The 24,007-nt window shown below is 41.5% G+C and overlaps 1 protein-coding gene across 6 annotated transcripts; it reads left to right on the top strand.

Annotated features, from left to right (window-relative positions):
- Nucleotides 1-8,405: 8,405 nt before the first annotated feature.
- Nucleotides 8,406-21,308, top strand: pkz (protein kinase containing Z-DNA binding domains). Of its 6 annotated transcripts, none has more exons than XM_064924510.1 (11): nt 8,406-8,567; nt 9,942-10,452; nt 10,949-10,990; nt 12,744-12,863; nt 14,423-14,536; nt 14,627-14,779; nt 14,878-15,055; nt 15,167-15,307; nt 15,506-15,607; nt 19,611-19,673; nt 19,774-21,308. In XM_064924510.1, the coding sequence occupies exons 2-11, from the start codon at nt 9,947-9,949 to the stop codon at nt 19,897-19,899; spliced, it is 1,545 nt and encodes a 514-aa protein (XP_064780582.1). In that variant the 5' UTR covers nt 8,406-8,567; nt 9,942-9,946; the 3' UTR covers nt 19,900-21,308. The 6 variants fall into 6 exon arrangements, with proteins under 6 accessions (XP_064780582.1, XP_064780586.1, XP_064780581.1 ...); XM_064924509.1 differs by lacking the exon at nt 8,406-8,567 and adding an exon at nt 8,604-9,112 and having other exon boundaries at nt 9,903-10,452; XM_064924511.1 differs by lacking the exon at nt 8,406-8,567 and adding an exon at nt 8,604-9,112 and having other exon boundaries at nt 15,509-15,607.
- The last annotated feature ends 2,699 nt before the right edge of the window (nt 21,309-24,007 follow it).

The following is a 24,007-nucleotide window of genomic DNA, read 5'->3' on the forward strand; positions in this document are numbered from 1 at the left end:
GAATTAGAGAATAGATTAAGTGGAACGTGACTGATTTGGTTACATTCTGCATGTTGATCACATCTGTACAGTCAGGCAGTTTGGACACCCTTTTTCTGCCCATCGGTGAAGAAACTGCAGTGTCGTCGCATGGAGTGGACAAGGCCAACCGCAAGGATGTTGTTGGAGGGATCCGTTGCCATCCTGCACCTCCATGACTTCCTTACGTTGAAGCCCAATGAGTGGTTTAATGGGAAGGTATGTTATGGTTGAATTGTATGACATTTCCATGCGTGCTGTTGGTATGAGTTAGAATTAGAGTTGTTGCCTGGCCTGACTGTAATGCCTGGGCATCATGTCAACTTGGACCAATTATATACCATTCTGGTTTAGGTCATTGACTTCTACCTCCAACTGAAGACGATTGACATTCACGTGGAGAGTGGTGTTTTTTTAAATTGTCGATCACCTTCTGGCAGGGAATATCCTGCATGTGGATGAGGTGGTGATGCGCAAGAACACAAAGGTCAAAGGTAAATGCTTGTCCGCAGAGTTGTTTTTGTGTTTGGGTCTCGGGGTCAATATGTGGAGAGCTGCAACCTTCCGGACAAAAGGTGGCCTGACATATATATATATATAAAGGTATTTTCATTCCTCTTCCTGTACACCAGTCTGGAAGCAGCACGGTTGATGGATTGGCGCTTGCAACGTGACAAACTACCACTGGATACTCTTGGTAAGCTGCACAAGATGGACCGTTTAGTGAGAGATTGGACAGTACTACACCTGAATATGTTATGTTTGAGGACATTTTGATATACTGACTTGGTATTACCACTTGCGTTTTTAGTATGTCAATTGCAGGATCCACTCTGCCGTTGTCCTGGACTCTAACTGTAACCCCTAGCGTGGAGCGCCATATGAGTGAAAAGCTGGTCAAGCACATCTATGGGCTGCCAAAAAGATTGTTTGGCCATTTCTCCAATGAAGACTCACAGCTCTTAGAGACTTACCCAGAAAGACTCACAGGTGTAATCACTCTTAGAGACTTACCCAGAAAGACTGACAGCTGTAATCACTCTTAGAGACTTACCCAGAAAGACTCACAGGTGTAATCGCTGCCAAATGTGATTCTAATGTATTGACTCAGGGGGTTGAATACTTATCTAATCCTCATTTAAAATATATATGTCTTGAATTCTTCCTCTTTGACATTAAAGAATTCTGTTTAGATCATAGCTGAGATTTCCCACTTGATAGTATCCGAATCAACCAATAGGAAGCTATGTTAATAACTTATATTAATTTGTATGTAGTTTCCTACTTGTCATGAATGCAGGATCCTGTCTATCCATGAAGAAACAGTTGACATACTATAAGGGTACAAGTCCCATGTTGAAACCATTGCTTTAGTTTACCAAGAGTACCTGGTCCTTGATGTTGATACGATACACCATGTACTGTAGGCTACGGTATGTTATGTACTGTAGGCTACGGTATGTTATGTACTGTAGGCTACGGTATGTTATGTAGGCTATGGTATGTTATGTACTGTGGGCTACGGTATGTTATGTACTGTAGGCTACGGCATGTTATGTACTGTGGGCTACGGTATGTTATGTACTGTAGGCTACGGTATGTTATGTACTGTAGGCTACGGTATGTTATGTACTGTAGGCTACGGTATGTTATGTACTGTAGGCTACGGTATGTTATGTACTGTAGGCTACGGTATGTTATGTACTGTGGGCTACGGTATGTTATGTACTGTAGGCTACGGTATGTTATGTACTGTAGGCTACGGTATGTACTGTAGGCTACGGTATGTACTGTAGGCTACGGTATGTTATGTACTGTAGGCTACGGTATGTACTGTAGGCTACGGTATGTTATGTACTGTAGGCCACGGTATGTTATGTACTGTAAGCTACGGTATGTACTGTGGGCTATGGTATGTATTGTGGGCTACGGTATGTTATGTACTGTAGGCTACGGTATGTTATGTACTATAGGCTACGGTATGTTATGTACTGTAGGCTACGGTATGTACTGTGGGCTATGGTATGTACTGTGGGCTACGGTATGTTATGTACTGTAGGCTACGGTATGTTATGTACTGTAGGCTACGGTATGTACTGTAGGCTACGGTATGTACTGTAGGCTACGGTATGTTATGTACTGTAGGCCACGGTATGTTATGTACTGTAAGCTACGGTATGTACTGTGGGCTATGGTATGTATTGTGGGCTACGGTATGTTATGTACTGTAGGCTACGGTATGTTATGTACTGTAGGCTACGGTATGTACTGTGGGCTATGGTATGTACTGTGGGCTACGGTATGTTATGTACTGTAGGCTACGGTATGTACTGTAGGCTACGGTATGTATTGTACTGTAGGCTACGGTATGTACTGTAGGCCACGGTATGTTATGTACTGTAAGCTACGGTATGTACTGTGGGCTACGGTATGTTATGTACTGTAGGCTACGGTATGTTATGTACTGTAGGCTACGGTATGTTATGTACTGTAGACTACAGTATGTTATGTAGACTACGATATGTTATGTAGACTACGATATGTTATGTAGACTACGATATGTTATGTAGACTACGATATGTTCTGTAGGCTACGGTATGTTATGCACTGTAGGATACGGTATGTTGTGTAGACTACGGTATGTTATGTTCTGTAGACTACGATATGTTCTGTAGACTACGATATGTTCTGTAGACTACGATATGTTCTGTAGACTACGATATGTTATGTAGACTACGATAAGTTCTGTAGGTTACGGTATGTTATGTACTGTAGACTACGGTATGTTATGTAGACTACGGTATGTTATGTAGGCTACGGTATGTTATGTACTGTAGGCTACGGTATGTTGTGTAGACTACGGTATGTTATGTAGACTATGGTATGTACTGTAGGCTACGGTGTGTTATGTACTGTAGGCTACGGTGTGTTATGTACTGTAGGCTACGGTATGTTATGTACTGTAGGCTACGGTATGTTATGTACTGTAGGCTACGGTATGTTATGTACTGTAGGCTACGTTATGTTATGTAGACTACGATATGTTATGTACTGTAGGCTACGGTATGTTATGTACTGTAGGCTACGGTATGTTATGTACTGTAGGCTACGGTATGTTATGTAATGTAGACTACGCTATGTTATGTACTGTAGACTACGCTATGTTATGTACTGTAGACTACGGTATGTTATGTACTGTAGACTACGGTATGTTATGTAGACTACGGTATGTTATGTAGACTACGGTATGTTATGTACTGTAGACTACGGTATGTTATGTAATGTAGACTACGGTATGTTATGTACTGTAGACTACGGTATGTTATGTACTGTAGACTACGGTATGTTATGTACTGTAGACTACGGTATGTTATGTAATGTAGACTACGGTATGTTATGTACTGTAGACTACGGTATGTTATGTACTGTAGACTACGGTATGTTTTGTAGGCTATGGTATGTTATGTAGACTACGGTATGTTATGTAGGCTACGGTATCTTATGTAGACTACGGTATGTTATGTAGACTACGGTATGTTATGTAGACTACGGTATGTTATGTAGACTACGGTATGTTATGTAGGCTACGGTATGTTATGTAGGCTACGGTATGTTATGTAGACTACGGTATGTTATGTACTGTAGACTACGGTATGTTATGTACTGTAGACTACGGTATGTTATGTAATGTAGACTACGGTATGTTATGTACTGTAGACTACGGTATGTTATGTAGGCTACGGTATGTACTGTAGACTACGGTATGTACTGTAGACTACGGTATGTACTGTAGACTACGGTATGTACTGTAGACTACGGTATGTTATGTACTGTAGACTATGGTATGTACTGTAGACTACGGTATGTACTGTAGACTACGGTATGTACTGTAGACTACGGTATGTACTGTAGACTACGGTATGTTATGTAGACTACGGTATGTACTGTAGACTACGGTATGATATGTAGACTACGGTATGTTATGTACTGTAGACTACGGTATGTTATGTAGACTACGGTATGTTATGTAGACTACGGTATGTTATGTAGACTACGGTATGTTATGTACTGTAGACTACGGTATGTTATGTAGACTACGGTATGTACTGTAGACTACGGTATGTTATGTACTGTAGACTACGGTATGTACTGTAGACTACGGTGTGTTATGTACTGTAGACTACGGTATGTTATGTAGACTACGGTATGTACTGTAGACTACGGTATGTACTGTAGACTACGGTATGTACTGTAGACTACGGTATGTACTGTAGACTACAGTATGTTATGTACTGTAGACTACGGTATGTTATGTAGGCTACGGTATGTTATGTAGGCTACGGTATGTTATGTAGACTACGGTATGTTATGTACTGTAGACTACGGTATGTTATGTAATGTAGACTACGGTATGTTATGTACTGTAGACTACGGTATGTTATGTACTGTAGACTACGGTATGTTATGTAGGCTACGGTATGTACTGTAGACTACGGTATGTACTGTAGACTACGGTATGTACTGTAGACTACAGTATGTTATGTACTGTAGACTACGGTATGTTATGTAGACTACGGTATGTTATGTAGACTACGGTATGTTATGTAGACTACGGTATGTTATGTACTGTAGACTACGGTATGTTATGTAGACTACGGTATGTACTGTAGACTACGGTATGTTATGTACTGTAGACTACGGTATGTACTGTAGACTACGGTGTGTTATGTACTGTAGACTACGGTATGTTATGTAGACTACGGTATGTACTGTAGACTACGGTATGTACTGTAGACTACGGTATGTACTGTAGACTACAGTATGTTATGTACTGTAGACTACGGTATGTTATGTAGACTACGGTATGTTATGTAGACTTCGGTATGTACTGTAGACTACGGTATGTACTGTAGACTACGCTATGTTATGTAGACTACGTTATGTTATGTACTGTAGACTACGGTATGTACTGTAGACTACGGTATGTTATGTAGACTACGGTATGTTATGTAGACTACGGTATGTTATGTACTGTAGACTACGGTATGTACTGTAGACTACGGTATGTTATGTACTGTAGACTACGGTATGTTATGTAGACTACGGTATGTTATGTAGACTACGGTATGTTATGTAGACTACGGTATGTACTGTAGACTACGGTATGTTGTGTAGACTACAGTATGTTATGTAGACTATGGTATGTACTGTAGACTACGGTATGTTATGTACTGTAGACTACGGTATGTACTGTAGACTACGGTATGTTATGTAGACTACGGTATGTACTGTAGACTACGGTATGTTATGTACTGTAGACTACGGTATGTACTGTAGACTACGGTATGTTATGTAGACTACGGTATGTTATGTACTGTAGACTACGGTATGTACTGTAGACTACGGTATGTACTGTAGACTACGGTATGTTATGTAGACTACGGTATGTTATGTACTGTAGACTACGGTATGTTATGTAGACTACGGTATGTTATGTACTGTAGACTACAGTATGTACTGTAGACTACGTTATGTTATGTAGACTACGGTATGTTATGTACTGTAGACTACGGTATGTTCTGTAGACTACGGTATGTTATGTAGACTACGGTATGTTATGTAGACTACGGTATGTACTGTAGACTACGTTATGTACTGTAGACTACGGTATGTTATGTACTGTAGGCTACGGTATGTTATGTAGACTACGGTATGTTATGTACTGTAGACTACGGTATGTACTGTAGACTACGGTATGTTATGTAGACTACGGTATGTTATGTACTGTAAACTACGGTATGTACTGTAGACTACGGTATGTTATGTACTGTAGGCTACGGTATGTTATGTGGACTACGGTATGTTATGTACTGTAGACTACGGTATGTTATGTAGACTACGGTATGTACTGTAGACTACGGTATGTTATGTAGACTACGGTATGTTATGTACTGTAGACTACGGTATGTTATGTACTGTAGGCTACGGTATGTTATGTAGACTACGGTATGTTATGTACTGTAGACTACGGTATGTACTGTAGACTACGGTATGTTATGTAGGCTACGGTATGTACTGTAGACTACGGTATGTACTGTAGACTACGGTATGTACTGTAGACTACGGTATGTTATGTACTGTAGACTATGGTATGTACTGTAGACTACGGTATGTACTGTAGACTACGGTATGTACTGTAGACTACGGTATGTACTGTAGACTACGGTATGTTATGTAGACTACGGTATGTTATGTACTGTAGACTACGGTATGTTATGTACTGTAGACTACGGTATGTACTGTAGACTACGGTATGTACTGTAGACTACGGTATGTTATGTAGACTACGGTATGTTATGTACTGTAGACTACGGTATGTTATGTACTGTAGACTACGGTATGTACTGTAGACTACGGTATGTTATGTACTGTAGGCTACGGTATGTTATGTAGACTGCGGTATGTTATGTACTGTAGACTACGGTATGTTATGTAGACTACGGTATGTACTGTAGACTACGGTATGTACTGTAGACTACGGTATGTTATGTAGACTACGGTATGTTATGTACTGTAGACTACGGTATGTTATGTACTGTAGGCTACGGTATGTTATGTAGACTACGGTATGTTATGTACTGTAGACTACGGTATGTACTGTAGACTACGGTATGTTATGTAGACTACGGTATGTTATGTACTGTAGACTATGGTATGTACTGTAGACTACGGTATGTTATGTACTGTAGGCTACGGTATGTTATGTAGACTACGGTATGTTATGTACTGTAGACTACGGTATGTTATGTAGACTACGGTATGTACTGTAGACTACGGTATGTTATGTAGACTACGGTATGTTATGTACTGTAGACTACGGTATGTTATGTACTGTAGGCTACGGTATGTTATGTAGACTACGGTATGTTATGTACTGTAGACTACGGTATGTACTGTAGACTACGGTATGTTACGTAGGCTACGGTATGTTATGTACTGTAGACTACGGTATGTACTGTAGACTACGGTATGTACTGTAGACTACGGTATGTTATGTACTGTAGACTACGGTATGTACTGTAGACTACGGTATGTACTGTAGACTACGGTATGTACTGTAGACTACGGTATGTTATGTACTGTAGACTACGGTATGTTATGTACTGTAGGCTACGGTATGTTATATACTGTAGACTACGGTATGTACTGTAGACTACGGTATGTACTGTAGACTACGGTATGTACTGTAGACTACGGTATGTTATGTACTGTAGACTACGGTATGTACTGTAGACTACGGTATGTTATGTAGACTACGGTATGTTATGTACTGTAGACTACGGTATGTTATGTACTGTAGACTACGGTATGTTGTGTAGACTACAGTATGTTATGTAGACTATGGTATGTTATGTAGACTACGGTATGTACTGTAGACTACGGTATGTTATGTACTGTAGACTACGGTATGTACTGTAGACTACGGTATGTACTGTAGACTACGGTATGTTATGTAGACTACGGTATGGTATGTACTGTAGACTACGGTATGTACTGTAGACTACGGTATGTTGTGTAGACTACAGTATGTTATGTAGACTATGGTATGTTATGTACTGTAGACTACGGTATGTTATGTAGACTATGGTATGTTATGTACTGTAGACTACGGTATGTTGTGTAGACTACAGTATGTTATGTAGACTATGGTATGTACTGTAGACTACGGTATGTACTGTAGACTACGGTATGTACTGTAGACTACGGTATGTACTGTAGACTACGGTATGTACTGTAGACTACGGTATGTTATGTACTGTAATACACTATGTGCTTTTCTTAAATGGACAGGAATGATATGAATGTTTCAGACTTATACTGTTGATTAGATGGGCTTTGAGAAATACATCTCATGAACTGAATAAAGATTGGTATTTTATTAGGATCCCCATTAGCTGTTGTGAAAGCAGCAGCTACTCTTCATGGGGTCCACATGAAACATGAGATGATACAGACTTTTTTTGAAACCAGGTTTGCTGTTCATTTGAGCAATATGAGATGGAAGGGAGTTTGATGTAATAACAGCTCTATATAATACTGTATGTGTTCTGGATGTGGGGGTATTGTGAAAAGCAGGTAGCCCTGTTTGATAAGAATACATGTGTTAGTCAGGCATTTCATTTCACTCAAAATAGACATAAAACCTAAGTAATAACAGTGGACATTTGCCTACAATAAAACTAGAATCGTTTTCAATAATTGACAGATATCATGGCTGAGTAACAGGTAGCCTGAACAGCCGCTAGGTGGAGCTACTTGCCTTTATGTTTATGGTGTATACCGACCATGAGCAGCTGTTCAGGCTCATCACAGGCTGACATCAGGTTCAGTACTGTTTTCAGGCGAATCGAAAACGAAATTGTCTACAGGACACTACAGAGAAATAGTAATGGCATCTTTTTGTAGGCACTAACTCCGGCATGGTTCTTTGGACAGATCTTATGGAGAAAATGAATGGCGTTTTTGGATAAACGACGAAAATAAGTTGGGTATGTGTTAAACACAAGCTTAAAAGATTTTACACGTTTTGCTCTGTGGAATAATCTTCATCAATTAACGTATTTTTTTGTGACTTTTGAATAATTTATATTATTTTTTAAAAAGCACATAAAGGCTTCATAATTCATAAAGGTCATGTTAGCTGACTCCTATTATCTCATATAAAATATTAGTATAAAATCTCCAAAACCTGTGTCAACCTCGGACCTTATTTTCGGCGTTTATTCCTAAACCCTATTCTCTCCACATTCATTTTCGCCATAGGGATGGCTGAACGAATCAGACGTAACTCATTTCCGGGTTGTAGAACTACAAAAGAAGGGTAATGGCTAGAATGGTTACGTTTTTGTCAGAATTGACTTTTTGAAGCAGGTTTAGGAGAATTGGCGCAGCAGGTCAGGAATGACAGGTTATGTGAATTAGGAAAGGGTTAGTTGAAATGCAAAAATAAATAAATGCTTTTGACCTGAATTGACAAAAGCTGGATCCCATCTAGAGAAAACACTCGCGAGTCATCTATCTCGTCACCTGGAAGGTAAGACGAAATCCGACATAGACCTAGTACTTCTATAAATGTAAAGTTCAAATCTGTTTATTCATATGAAATACGAACTTACCAGGTGACCATGAGGGATCATATAGGTTAGCAACTATATGTTAGTTATGAGACCATTTTAGAAATACTGCTCAAGTATTCATCATGTTTCACACTGATGACATTAATAAATACATTGTAAATACATTGTAAATATATGTAACTGTATATATCTGTTTGTATTAGTAATAGCTTGTAAAACGAATAGCTGCGTTTCAGCAGTTTGTATTATTTATGGCTAAAAAGCATGAACTGTGTTCTTTATGCTCAGAGGTTTCCAACATACTGATTGCTGGGTTCATCATTCTATTTAATTCAGGATTTTGTCAATGAAGCCCTTTATCTACTTCCTTTGAGTCAGATGAACTCGTAGGTATCATTTGTATGTCTGCGTGCAGTTTGGAGGAAGTTGCTAACTAGCGTTAGCGCAATGACTGGTTGTAAATGGTAACTTCTAGCTTGCTAGTAGATACTATAGACTTCCAGTCTTTGCGTTAACGCTAGTTAGCATTGGCTTGTGAAACTGCCTATAACGTCCTTCATACTGGATGCAGAATCCTAAAAATGGTAACTGAGTTCACCAGACTCTGGGGAAGTAAAGGGCTTCATTGCCAAAATCTCTAAGTATCCCTTAAGTTGACGCAGCAAACAGGCTTCTTCCAACAGTATATGACAATGATTTCATAATTGTAACTTTTACACTGAACATCAACTGACTAAAGTCTGTCAGGTTTCCTTTTCCCTTTACTCCCATGCTTCAACATTCTAGTGAATATGTCCTGCGACAACCAGCAAGCAGACCAGTCGGCCTTGAAGAAGAGAATATGTGACTTTTTAAAGGTGAAGAAACAAGGATCCACTGCTCTCCAGATAGCTAAGGCTGTTGGACTGAAGACGGCCAAGGATGTAAACAGTGTCCTGTACGCTTTAAACAAAGCTGGACTTCTTTATGCAACACCAGACAAACCACCAGTCTGGTCTGTGGAGAAACCAGGGACGGCGTCAGTCTCTGTGAGTGTTCCAGAGTCAGATCGAGTGCCTAGTCCTTCTGAGACCCCTGGCATCACAGAGGAAGAACTGAGGAGGGTGCTGGCGTCAAAGAGTGATGGAAGAGGGATGAGTGTGCAAGAAATTGCCAGAGAATTGGGCCAAACACGAAAATTTGTGAATAAGCATCTTTATGACCTGCAAAGTAGCGGCAAGGCAGAAAAGTTGGGAGAGAATGTGTGGAAAATGAAGGATGAAGCAAGCTGTGGAGGAGAGCTTATTAAATACCAGAGGTAAGTCTGTGAATGTGGCACACATAGGGATATATATATATGATGAAACTAAAAGATATCAAATGCAGAAATGAAATAATGTTCAACATTCAGTATCCAATTTCACAACAAAATAGTAAATGACTGCAGGTACTTATATATTATATTACTTATAATTAATATATGAAATGGTACATGATGTTTCCTCCCTTAGCTGGTGGCAAGCTGTGATATACTGTGCTGCCAACACTATAACATCAGACCTTTCCCCAAAAATTATAAAGTTTCTCTTAGTTACATTGTTCTGTGAATGTTAAATTTTTCATTTTGAATTTGGGGAAGGAGTTTCTAATTGATATATATATTTGGGGAAGGAGTTTCTAATTGATATATATATTTGGGGAAGGAGTTTCTAATTGATATATAGATATATATTTGGGGAAGGAGTTTCTAATTGATATATATATATTTGGGGCAGGTGACTTAGAAAGTGTTCTCTGTCTCTCCCTCTCTCCAGTTATGATCAAGATATTTCCATCAGACTGACTGAAAGCTCCAGGTAGACTACTCTTTATTAATCAAACTGTTCCTAGGTAACCAACCTGTGAAGAAATGGAGAAAAACGCATATTACCTCACAGGCTACCATCACTATTAAAACATTCACCATAGGCTACCCTCCCTATTAAAACATTCACCATAGGCTACCCTCCCTATTAAAACATTCACCATAGGCTACCCTCCCTATTAAAACATTCACCATAGGCTACCATCACTATTAAAACACTCACCATAGGCTACCATCACTATTAAAACATTCACCATAGGCTACCATCACTATTAAAACATTCACCATAGGCTACCATCACTATTAAAACACTCACCATAGGCTACCATCACTATTAAAACACTCACCATAGGCTACCATCACTATTAAAACATTCACCATAGGCTACCATCACTATTAAAACACTCACCATAGGCTACCATCACTATTAAAACACTCACCATAGTCTACCATCACTATTAAAACACTCACCATAGGCTACCATCACTATTAAAACACTCACCATAGGCTACCATCACTATTAAAACACTCACCATAGGCTACCATCACTATTAAAACACTCACCATAGGCTACCATCACTATTAAAACACTCACCATAGGCTACCATCACTATTAAAACACTCACCATAGGCTACCATCACTATTAAAACATTCACCATAGTCTACCATCACTATTAAAACACTCACCATAGGCTACCATCACTATTAAAACACTCACCATAGGCTACCATCACTATTAAAACACTCACCATAGGCTACCATCACTATTAAAACACTCACCATAGGCTACCATCACTATTAAAACACTCACCATAGGCTACCATCACTATTAAAACACTCACCATAGGCTACCATCACTATTAAAACACTCACCATAGGCTACCATCACTATTAAAACACTCACCATAGGCTACCATCACTATTAAAACATTCACCATAGGCTACCATCACTATTAAAACACTCACCATAGGCTACCATCACTATTAAAACACTCACCATAGGCTACCATCACTATTAAAACATTCACCATAGTCTACCATCACTATTAAAACACTCACCATAGGCTACCATCACTATTAAAACACTCACCATAGGCTACCATCACTATTAAAACATTCACCATAGTCTACCATCACTATTAAAACACTCACCATAGGCTACCATCACTATTAAAACACTCACCATAGGCTACCATCACTATTAAAACATTCACCATAGTCTACCATCACTATTAAAACATTCACCATAGGCTACCCTCCCTATTAAAACATTCACCATAGGCTACCATCACTATTAAAACACTCACCATAGGCTACCATCACTATTAAAACATTCACCATAGGCTACCATCACTATTAAAACACTCACCATAGGCTACCATCACTATTAAAACACTCACCATAGGCTACCATCACTATTAAAACACTCACCATAGGCTACCATCACTATTAAAACACTCACCATAGTCTACCCTCCCTATTAAAACATTAGGGGCGGCAGGGTAGCCTAGTGGTTAGAGCGTTGGACTAGTAACCGAAAGGTTCAAATCCCGAGCTGACAAGGTACAAATCTGTCGTTCTGCCCCTGAACTGGCAGTTAACCCACTGTTCCTAGGCCGTCATTGAAAATAAGAATTTGTTCTTAACTGACTTGCCTAGTTAACTAAAGGTAAAATAAAAATAAATAATTCACCATACCCTCACTATTAAAATACTCAACATCTGAATTATGTTTTGATTTCAGGTTTTCCAAAGATTTCAAATTATTGAGTGTTCTGGGTGCAGGAGGCTTTGGGTGTGTCACTAAAGCCCAACACAAATTGGATGGAAAAACGTACGCTGTGAAGATTGTGCAGAATATGGGGTAAGACCAGAGGAGAACGACCCCTCTCATTGAAGCCACGAAGTTAATGGCCGACCCTGGTACTGCAGCAGGAAAACAGGATGTTGGTTGTAGTCAAATCAAATGGATAAATGGCAATCTGTGTGGAAAACCTTGAAAAAACATGTAATTCAAAGACTATTATGTTTACCAATAGTTGCTTCTAATACACCAGATGTCCTTGAACCGATTTGTTTTAAAATCACACACAGAAGAAGTTATATGGATAGTTCAGTTGCTCATGGCAGCCTGCAGTACCTCGGTCGGCCTTCAACAGGAGTTACTCAATGAGAGGGGGCAGCACTGAGCCAGCCTGCAGCGTCACTTCCAGGAGTAGCTCAATCTGCATGTTATGTTTCAGCGAGATGCCATGTTTTCATATGAGCTGTGTTCAAATACTCATACTAACTGTTCTATTTGTGATGTGAATTGAGTATATAGTATGCTTATTGGTCATAGTATGGATGTAGTGAGTATGCCAAAAGTCACTAAATTCGCCAAAATATGAAGTATACAAGCAGGGGACACAATTTATGTACTTTAGGGCCCATAATGCAGTTCTTCAGGAAATGGTCGTGGCTTTACATCGTTTTCAGATTTGGAGAAAATGGCGGAAAATATGCAGCCGAAGTACAACGAGAGCCGATACAAATTCTTTGCTTTAACTAATTATGACACATGTTAAGAAAATGTTGAGCAATGTAATAAATTAATTACTTTTCAAATAAGTTACACGTTATGTTGGCTGACAATTTGTTAGCTACGCTGTCCTTACGAACCACATAGCATATCATTACAGCAGTATGTGCCGGTATGTCAGCTAACTACCTAACGTTAGTAGTTATGCATCAAACTTGACAGTTTATTAACTATCTAACTACCCAACGTTTATTGACTTGACTATCTAACTACCCAACGTTTATTGACTTGACTATCTAACTACCCAACGTTTATTGACTTGACTATCTAACTAGCCAACGTTTATTGACTTGACTATCTAACTACCCAACGTTTATTGACTTGACTATCTAACTAGCCAATGTTTATTGACTTGACTATCTAACTAGCCAATGTTTATTGACTTGACTATCTAACTAGCCAACGTTTATTGACTTGACTATCTAACTACCCAACGTTTATTGACTTGACCATCTAACTACCCAACGTTTATTGACTTGACTATCTAACTACCCAACGTTTATTGACTTGACTATCTAACTACCCAACGTTTATTGACTTGATTATTTCCGTCATTCTTAGCTTAACAAAACAAAAAAAATAGAGTATGTTAATATGGGTATTCAAACACGGATTTGGCTTCCTTGAGTCTTCACATAGGAATGAACGGTGTCATGTGATCAATGGCTTTGTCCATTCATATATACAGTCATTGGCTAAGACATTACTGTCCCCATTCTGTTCCCCCTAAACATGTTATGAATAGTGTGTATCCATCCCTCTTGCCTTGTTGTGTGTTGATGCTAATTAGCAACTATCAGCTGTTCATTTACATGTTGTAATTATGATCCTTTCTCTTACAGAGAAGCAAATCGTGAAGTGAAAGCACTGGCTACCTTGGAACATTCTAACATTGTTCGCTACTATACGACTTGGCCTGAGGATGCCAATTGGGTCGATGGGGGCTACAGCACAGAGTTAGAAAAGACACTATTATTATGTCTAATTTTGCCATTTAAGATGAGTTAATTTGTGATCATGATCGTATTATTGTGTTCAACTCTTAGGTCGTCGGTCCAGTCTAAAATCTCAGAAGAGACTGACAATTATTCAGACCAGGGAGATGGATCTACACATGAAACAAAGCAATCAGATTCAGACCTTTCGGAAACAGCCAGCGAAGACCAAGCAAACCACTCAATGACCGATTCCAGCTCAAGGTGAATCACTTTACCGTTATGTGTTCATTTATCAATTCAGTTGGCCGAATGTCCCTGAGAAAGTTTCTTGACTTCTGTATTTGTTTATTTTATTTCAGAAATGGAGACTGGCCTTGTTTGTGCATTCAGATGGAGTTCTGTGAGGGAGGGACGCTGAAGGACTGGATTAACTTAAATGATGTTAGAACGAAGGACAAGGCACATGGAATATTTCGGCAAATAGTTTGTGGAGTGGAATACATCCACTCTGTAGGACTTATTCACAGAGACTTAAAGGTACTTGTGAGAATCTGTCTTCCTGTGTTTTCAGATGCCAAGTTTAACCACATTATTTATGACATTTATGGAGAAATGACGCCTAATAAATGTGATACCTTTTTTTTTTAGCCAGAGAACATATTGTTTGGAAGTGATGGCATGGTGAAGATTGGAGACTTTGGTCTTGTGACCACGATCACCAATCTGAGTGGAGCATCAATGTACAGGACTGTCAACAAAGGAACACCATTTTACATGAGCCCTGAGCAGGTAATGGAGTTTTTGTTTTGCCAATGAATAATATTTTCAGCTCAACAAATTGATCCTTGGTCTAGACATAATATATGCCATTCAGCAGATGCTTTAATCCAAAGCGATTTCGTCATGGGTGCACACATTCTACGTCTGGTCTGGTCCATAAGAACTCCTATTTAGTTATTCTCTCCCAAATTACTTTTGTATTTCCAGAAGACTGGGGGGAATTATGATGAGAAAACAGATATATTCTCTCTGGGACTGATATGGTTTGAACTCCTGTGGCACATGTCCACTGTCATGGAGAAGATGAAGGTGAGCACACCGCCCAGTAGCTTTCACATCTGGTTCTGCTTCACGTTAAACACCGCCCAGTATCTTTCACATCTGGTTCTGCTTCACGTTAAACACCGCCCAGTAGCTTTCACATTTGGTTCTGTGTCACGTTAAACACCGCCCAGTAGCTTTCACATCTGGTTCTGCTTCACGTTAAACACCGCCCAGTAGCTTTCACATCTGGTTCTGTGTCACGTTAAACACCGCCCAGTAGCTTTCACATCTGGTTCTGTGTCATGAAAAACACCACCCAGTAGCTTTCACATCTGGTTCTGACCATTTTTAACCATGCCCAAAATCTTCTCACTGGACAATCATTGCGGTCCACTATCATCATCATATAACCCCCCATCTACTATCATCATCATATAACCCCCCCCCCCCCCATCTACTATCATCATCATATAACCCCCCCCATCTACTATCATCATCATATAACCCCCCCATCTACTATCATCATCATATAACCCCCATCTACTATCATCATCATGTAACCCCCCATCTACTATCATCATCATGTAACCCCCCATCTACTATCATCATCATATAACCCCCATCTACTATCATCATCATATAACCCCCCCATCTACTATCATCATCATGTAACCCCCCATCTACTATCATCATCATGTAACCCCCATCTCCTATCATCATCACGTAACCCCCCATCTACTATCATCATCACGTAACCCCCCATCTCCTATCATCATCACATAACCCCCCATCTACTATCATCATCATATAACCCCCCCCCCCATCTACTATCATCATATAACCCCCCATCTACTATCATCATCATATAACCCCCCATCTACTATCATCATCATATAACCCCCCCATCTACTATCATCATCATATAACCCCCCCATCTACTATCATCATCATATAACCCCCCATCTACTATCATCATCATATAACCCCCATCTACTATCATCATCATATAACCCCCATCTACTATCATCATCATATAACCCCCCCATCTACTATCATCATCATATAACCCCCCCATCTACTATCATCATCATGTAACCCCCCCCATCTACTATCATCATCATATAACCCCCCATCTACTATCATCATCATGTAACCCCCCCATCTACTATCATCATCACGTAACCCCCCCCCATCTACTATCATCATATAACCCCCATCTACTATCATCATCATATAACCCCCCCATCTACTATCATCCGCTATCGTCATCGTGTAACCCCTCCTGTCCGCTATCGTCATCGTGTAACCCCTCCTGTCCGCTATCGTCATCGTGTAACCCCTCCTGTCCGCTATCGTCATCTTGTAACCCCTCCTGTCCGCCATCGTCATCGTGTAACCCCCCCCTGTCCGCTATCGTCATCGTGTAACCCCCCTGTCCGCTAGCGTCATCGTGTAACCCCCTGTCCGCTAACCGTCATCGTGTAACCCCCTGTCCGCCATCGTCATCGTGTAACCCCCCTGTCCGCTATCGTCATCGTGTAACCCCCCTACCGCTATCGTCATCGTGTAACCCCCCCATCCGCTATCGTCATCGTGTAACCCCCCCCATCCGCTATCGTCATCGTGTAACCCCCATCCTGTCCGCTATCGTCATCGTGTAACCCCTCCTGTCCGCTGTCGTCATCGTGTAACCCCTCCTGTCCGCTGTCGTCATCGTGTAACCCCTCCTGTCCGCTATCGTCATCGTGTAACCCCTCCTGTCCGCTATCGTCATCGTGTAACCCCCCTGTCCGCTATCGTCATCGTGTAACCCCCCTGTCCGCTCATCGTCATCGTGTAACCCCCCTACTATCATGTCCGCTATCGTCATCGTGTAACCCCCCTACTATCATGTCCGCTATCGTCATCGTGTAACCCCTCCTGTCCGCTATCGTCATCGTGTAACCCCCCATCCGCTATCGTCATCGTGTAACCCCTCCTGTCCGCTATCGTCATCGTGTAACCCCCCTGTCCGCTATCGTCATCGTGTAACCCCCCTGTCCGCTATCGTCATCGTGTAACCCCCCATGTCCGCCATCGTCATCGTATAACCCCCCGTCCGCTATCGTCATCGTGTAACCCCTCCTGTCCGCTATCGTCATCGTGTAACCCCTCCTGTCCGCTATCGTCATCGTGTAACCCCTCCTGTCCGCTATCGTCATCGTGTAACCCCTCCTGTCCGCTATCGTCTACATCGTGTAACCCCTCCTGTCCGCTCGTCATCGTAACCCCTCCTGTCCGCTCTATCGTCATCGTGTAACCCCTCCTGTCCGCTATCGTCATCGTGTAACCCCTCCTGTCCGCTATCGTCATCGTGTAACCCCCCTGTCCGCTATCGTCATCGTAACCCCCATGTCCGCTAGCGTCATCGTGTAACCCCCCTGTCCGCCATCGTCATCGTGTAACCCCCCTGTCCGCCATCGTCATCGTGTAACCCCCCTGTCCGCTATCGTCATCGTGTAACCCCCCGTCCGCTATCGTCATCGTGTAACCCCCCCGTCCGCTATCGTCATCGTGTAACCCCCCCCCGTCCGCTATCGTCATCGTGTAACCCCTCCTGTCCGCTATCGTCATCGTGTAACCCCTCCTGTCCGCTATCGTCATCGTGTAACCCCTCCTGTCCGCTATCGTCATCGTGTAACCCCCCTGTCCGCTATCGTCATCGTGTAACCCCCCTGTCCGCTATCGTCATCGTGTAACCCCCCTGTCCGCTATCGTCATCGTGTAACCCCCCCCTGTCCGCTATCGTCATCGTGTAACCCCCCTGTCCGCTATCGTCATCGTGTAACCCCCCCTGTCCGCTATCGTCATCGTGTAACCCCCCCCTGTCCGCTATCGTCATCGTGTAACCCCTCCCGTCCGCTATCGTCATCGTGTAACCCCTCCTGTCCGCTATCGTCATCGTGTAACCCCTCCTGTCCGCTATCGTCATCGTGTAACCCCCCTGTCCGCTATCGTCATCGTGTAACCCCCTGTCCGCTAGCGTCATCGTGTAACCCCCCTGTCCGCCAGCGTCATCGTGTAACCCCCCTGTCCGCCATCGTCATCGTGTAACCCCCCCCTGTCCGCCATCGTCATCGTGTAACCCCCCCGTCCGCTATCGTCATCGTGTAACCCCCCCGTCCGCTATCGTCATCATGTAAACCCCCCATCCGCTATCGTCATCGTCATAACCCCCCTCCGCTATCGTCATCGTGTAACCCCTCCTGTCCGCTATCGTCATCGTGTAACCCCTCCTGTCCGCTATCGTCATCGTGTAACCCCTCCTGTCCGCTCTACTATCGTCATCGTATAACCCCCATAACCCCCCCCCCCCATCTGTCCGCTATCGTCATCGTGTAACCCCCCTATCCGCTATCGTCATCGTGTAACCCCCCTGTCCGCTATCGTCATCGTGTAACCCCCCCTACTATCATCATGTCCGCTATCGTCATCATCATAACCCCCCTGTCCGCTATCGTCATCATCATGTAACCCCCCCCATCCGCTATCGTCATCGTAACCCCCCATCTACTCCGCTATCGTCATCGTGTAACCCCCCTGTCCGCTATCGTCATCGTGTAACCCCTCCCGTCCGCTATCGTCATCGTGTATAACCCCCCATCCGCTATCGTCATCGTGTAACCCCCCGTCTGCTATCGTCATCGTGTAAACCCCCCCCCGTCCGCTATCGTCATCGTGTAACCCCCCCGTCCGCTATCGTCATCGTGTAACCCCCCTGTCCGCTATCGTCATCGTGTAACCCCCCTGTCCGCTATCGTCATCGTGTAACCCCCCCCCTGTCCGCTATCGTCATCGTGTAAAAAGTGTTTTCTAGGTGCACTACATCATCACAGCCTTTTATCTGAAACAGTACATTTGATGGAAACATCTCTGGTTGGAAAATGCTGTTTTTATGCAGATTGTAGAATATTTGCATGAGAAGCTGTCGCCAATTGGATGGAAACCTATTATATTATAGAAGCTATTGACTTCTAAAGCACTGGAGTTTTTCCCCACGTGATCACAGGTGTTCCAGAGCCTGCAGACAAGGACATTTCCTTCTGACTTCCGTGAGAAGTTTATCTTAGAGGTAAGGAGTGGTGACAGCTGTCCGTTTTGCCTGGCTATACAACTTGTTTTAGAGTGAGTACACAGTATCTTCATTTTGTCCCATGTGTTTTCTGCCGCAGCATAAACTCATCAGTAAAATGCTGTCAGAGTCGCCAGCAAACCGACAAAACGCGGAAGAGATTGCTGCGATCCTGAAGAGAAACCTGCTCGGAAACCCAACTGGATTACAACAGAGAACTGTGTGAAATGTTGCAGGGTAGTGGCTTGAAATGCTTTGGGGAAAACAGTGACGCCAGCATAGAACACCTGCATTGCATGCTGTTTGGAGTTTTAGGCTGGGTTTCTGTACAGCACTTTGAGATATCAGCTGATGTACGAAGGGCGTTATAAATACATTTGATTTGATAGAAGACACGCTCTCTTCAAGACAGAGCGCACAGTTCCCGCTCAGCCCAGTCAAAACTGTTCGCTGCTCTGGCCCCCCAATGGTGGAACAAACTCCCTCACGACGCCAGGACAGCGGAGTCAATCACCACCTTCCGGAGACACCTGAAACCCCACCTCTTCAAGGAATACCTAGGATAGGATAAGTAATCCTTCTCACCACCCCCCCCCTTAATGATTTAGATGCACTATTGTAAAATGGCTGTTCCACTGGATGTCAGAAGGTGAATTCACCAATTTGTAAGTCGCTCTGGATAAGAGCGTCTGCTAAATGACTTAAATGTAATGTAAATGTAAATGATGTCATGCCTGAAGCAGTGAACTGGGAGGGGGATCAGTATCCTACTGTATTTCTCAGGAACATTTTGGCACTTATCACTTTTGTTTCTGCTGTACGGTTTCTCAAATGTGATAACTTTTTAAAAGTTGATTACACGGAATAGAGGGTAAATATTAATATTATGTGTAGGAAAAATGTTTGGGTCCACCACATTACTAATGCAGAACCCTCTTCTATGTTTTTAACCGTTATTTAACCAGGTAAGACCCATTTTTAAGTAACACAAACTATTTTTCAAGGGTGACCTGGTAAGAAGTCAAAACAAGGAAATGGCAGCGTGTCCATAAAACATGACAGAAAAACACAGAATACACACAAAAGACAATTTCACAAGATAAAGATACAATTGAAGATTAGAAACAACTGTATTGGTCACAAGCGGTGTTGTCGATCAGAGTCTTAAAAACAGACCAGGACACCAAGTCCCCTAACTTTACAATCTTCTGAAGCATGTTCCAGGATGAAGGGGCATTATGGGAAAAATGGTTTCCCCCTCTCAGTTTTAGCCCTAGGAACAGACAAGGACAGCAGCGATTGTGAACGAAGACTGTATTGAGTGACTGATCTGGTTAGTAATCACAACATGGACATAATTTCAACTCCGTACATTTTATTGTGATCATTTCTACTTTAAAAAAAAAAACGTTCTACTTATAACAAGGGCACATTGACAGAATCATGGAGTTTATTTAAAAGTAAATGAAAACATTGAATGTTGTTACAGGGAGATGGACACTCATATGGTTTCTTCCAAATGTGACAAGTCTCCACAACTGCGCAACTTGTGCTTTTTTTTAATTCACGTGATTTCAAATTATATGTTAGACGTATACTGTATAAAGAGCTTATGAAATAAATGTCCAACGCCAATGTTGTTAAGTTGTTTTTATTTTCTGTATACTATTAAGACCATAAAGCCCGTACCTCGATGTCTAGAAGAGATGTATACTTTGTAACACATGGGGGCAGTCTCGGTCTAGTTGTTATATGGCTGTCAGTGTTTTCAGAAAGTATTCATACCCCTTGACATATAGCATATTCTGTGACGTTACAGCGTGCATTCAAAATGGATTAAATATTTTTTTTATCTACACACAATACCCCATCATGACAAAGTGAAAACATGTTTCTAGAAATGTTTGCTAATAAATTGAAAATGAAATATCTAATTGACATAAGAATTCACAGTCCTGAGTCAATACATTTTAGAAGCACCTTGGGTAACGATTACAGCCGTGAGTCTCAGAGCTTCCAATTGATCAGACGTATGTATCGTTTACCGTGAATTCAGTCTCCGCGATACGGATGACTCGAGCGAGCAGTCCCTTCAAGATTTTGAGGGGATTGTTGGTGATATTTGGTGAAAAATTATTGATTTTGCGGCGGCAATTCTGACATTTTGCATGGCAATATGCAATGGTTTTGTCACAATGCGATGACGAGGGGAAAGTTGTTGACGTGTGGCTTGATTCAACCAGATGACGTAGTAAATGCGGTGATTGGTTGAAATTGTGAGCCTTGTGTTTTGTACTGTGGTGATGGGTCTGTTTTATGCAATAATAATGCGATGATTTAACTGTTTTATGCAAAAAAAAGTGGGTTATTGGTCAAATATGCATGTCCTTGCATAATATGCAGGAAATTGTTGATTTACCCCTCTCAAACTTAATTTAATAAAGCTTTGGTGATTTTAATATTTATTTCTAAGTGGTCTCAGGAGCCAAACCCTTTATTGACAGACATTAATAAAGCCTTCGTTGAGAGGAGGTTTTTCATTAAATAAGACAAAATGGAAGGGGAAAAAACGTTTTTTATTTTTCTAAATAGGAAATAGACAGGCAGCAAAAGCACATTCGGCTTCTCTTGTTCCATGCACACATGGGCAGTGTGTGTCACGGCTGGATCGGCTGCGTTTGTGCTGTCAAAATCCATGCCATAACCAACCGCGTTACCGCTAAAACCAGCTTGTGGTTTGTCTTGAATATTCCTATCAGCGCTGCCTGAAATGACCGCTGGATCATGATTTTAAGGACGCACCTCAAATATCCCCCGCCCATCTGAGCACAATGAGCTGATATTAAACAGGTCAATTGCCGAACCTATTATTAGGGCTGGAAAATGCCACTGTGCCAGTTTTTACATGAGATAACAAACAAACGTGCGGTTGACACTTGCGCCGCTTTAACACCAGCCGAAAATAGAGCCCTAGTCTAAATACTGTCGATGGCACCGTGGTCGTATAATACAGACAAGGAAACTTAGAGGGAGGGTTTTATGCACATCCAAACTGTTCACAGGAGCTGAATAAAGATCCAATATAAAGAGAATTTCCCCCTGGTTGTACTGCTCACAAATGTCATGTTTTATAGACATCATGGAACCATCCAACAGATCATATTTGCATTAGAGCCATGTAGCCTACGTTCTCACAATGAACTCATTGAAGGTGAATCATTCTAATACGTTTGGTTTTTAATCAAATTAAACGGAAAACAACCAATCTGCTTTGGACAGTTATTGCTCAATATACAATAATGTGACTAGAATGACATTGTAAACAACTTTCCGGGACATGGACAGAAAACGTAAATTCTTGTTCATCTAACTGCAGTGTCCAATTTGACAGAGCTTGGAAGACTTTTTAAAAGAATAAATGGGTAAATGTTGCACAATCCAGGTGTGGAAAGCTCTTTGGGACACGGCTGTAATCGCTGCTAAAGGTTATTCCACAAAGTACAGACTCAGGGGTGTGAATATTTCTATATTTCATTTTTCATTAATCAACAAACATTTCGAAAAACTTGTTTTCACTTATTGTGGGGGTGTATTGTGTGTAGATGGGTGAGAAGAAATATAATTGGAATCCATTTTGAATTCAGGCTGAAACACAATAAAATGTGTAATAAGTCAACGTGCACAAATACTTTCTGAAGGGACTTAATGAGGGCAAAAAAACTCAATTATTTCAAAGCAGTAGACCATTTATAAACCCTTTACTCATAGGTTAGTTGTCTCTCTCTCTCTCTTCCCTCTCTCTCTCTCAATTTAAATGTAAGGGGCTTTATTGGCATGCTAAACATGCCAATAAATAAAATAAAATAGATAATAAACAAAAGTTAAATGAACAATAAAAAATGACCAGTAAATGTCACACTCACAAAACATCCAAAGGAATAGAGACATTTCAAATGTCACATTATGTCTATATACAGTGTTGTAACGATGTGCAAATATTTAAAGTACAAAAGGGAAAATAAATAAGCAAAAATATGGGCTGTATTTACAATGGTGTCGGGGTTTACTGGTTGCCCTTTTCTTAACAGGTCATATCAGGTATGAAGGTAAGACAGATGCAGACCACGTCAAATAAACAATAGTTTAATAATCCAACAGGGGCGGCAATAGACAGGTCAAGGCAGGCAGGGGTCAGTCACCAGAGGTGGGTCAACGGTACCGGGCGGCAGGCAGGGTCAGGGTCAGGGTAAGGCAGAGGTCGGTAATCCAGAGGGGGGCAACGGTACAGGTCGGCAGGCAGGGTCAGGTGAAACACATCTTTCTGCTGTGATGTT

This window comes from Oncorhynchus masou, chromosome 18 (assembly GCF_036934945.1).
Source record: "Oncorhynchus masou masou isolate Uvic2021 chromosome 18, UVic_Omas_1.1, whole genome shotgun sequence".
Taxonomy (NCBI): Eukaryota; Metazoa; Chordata; class Actinopteri; order Salmoniformes; family Salmonidae; genus Oncorhynchus; species Oncorhynchus masou.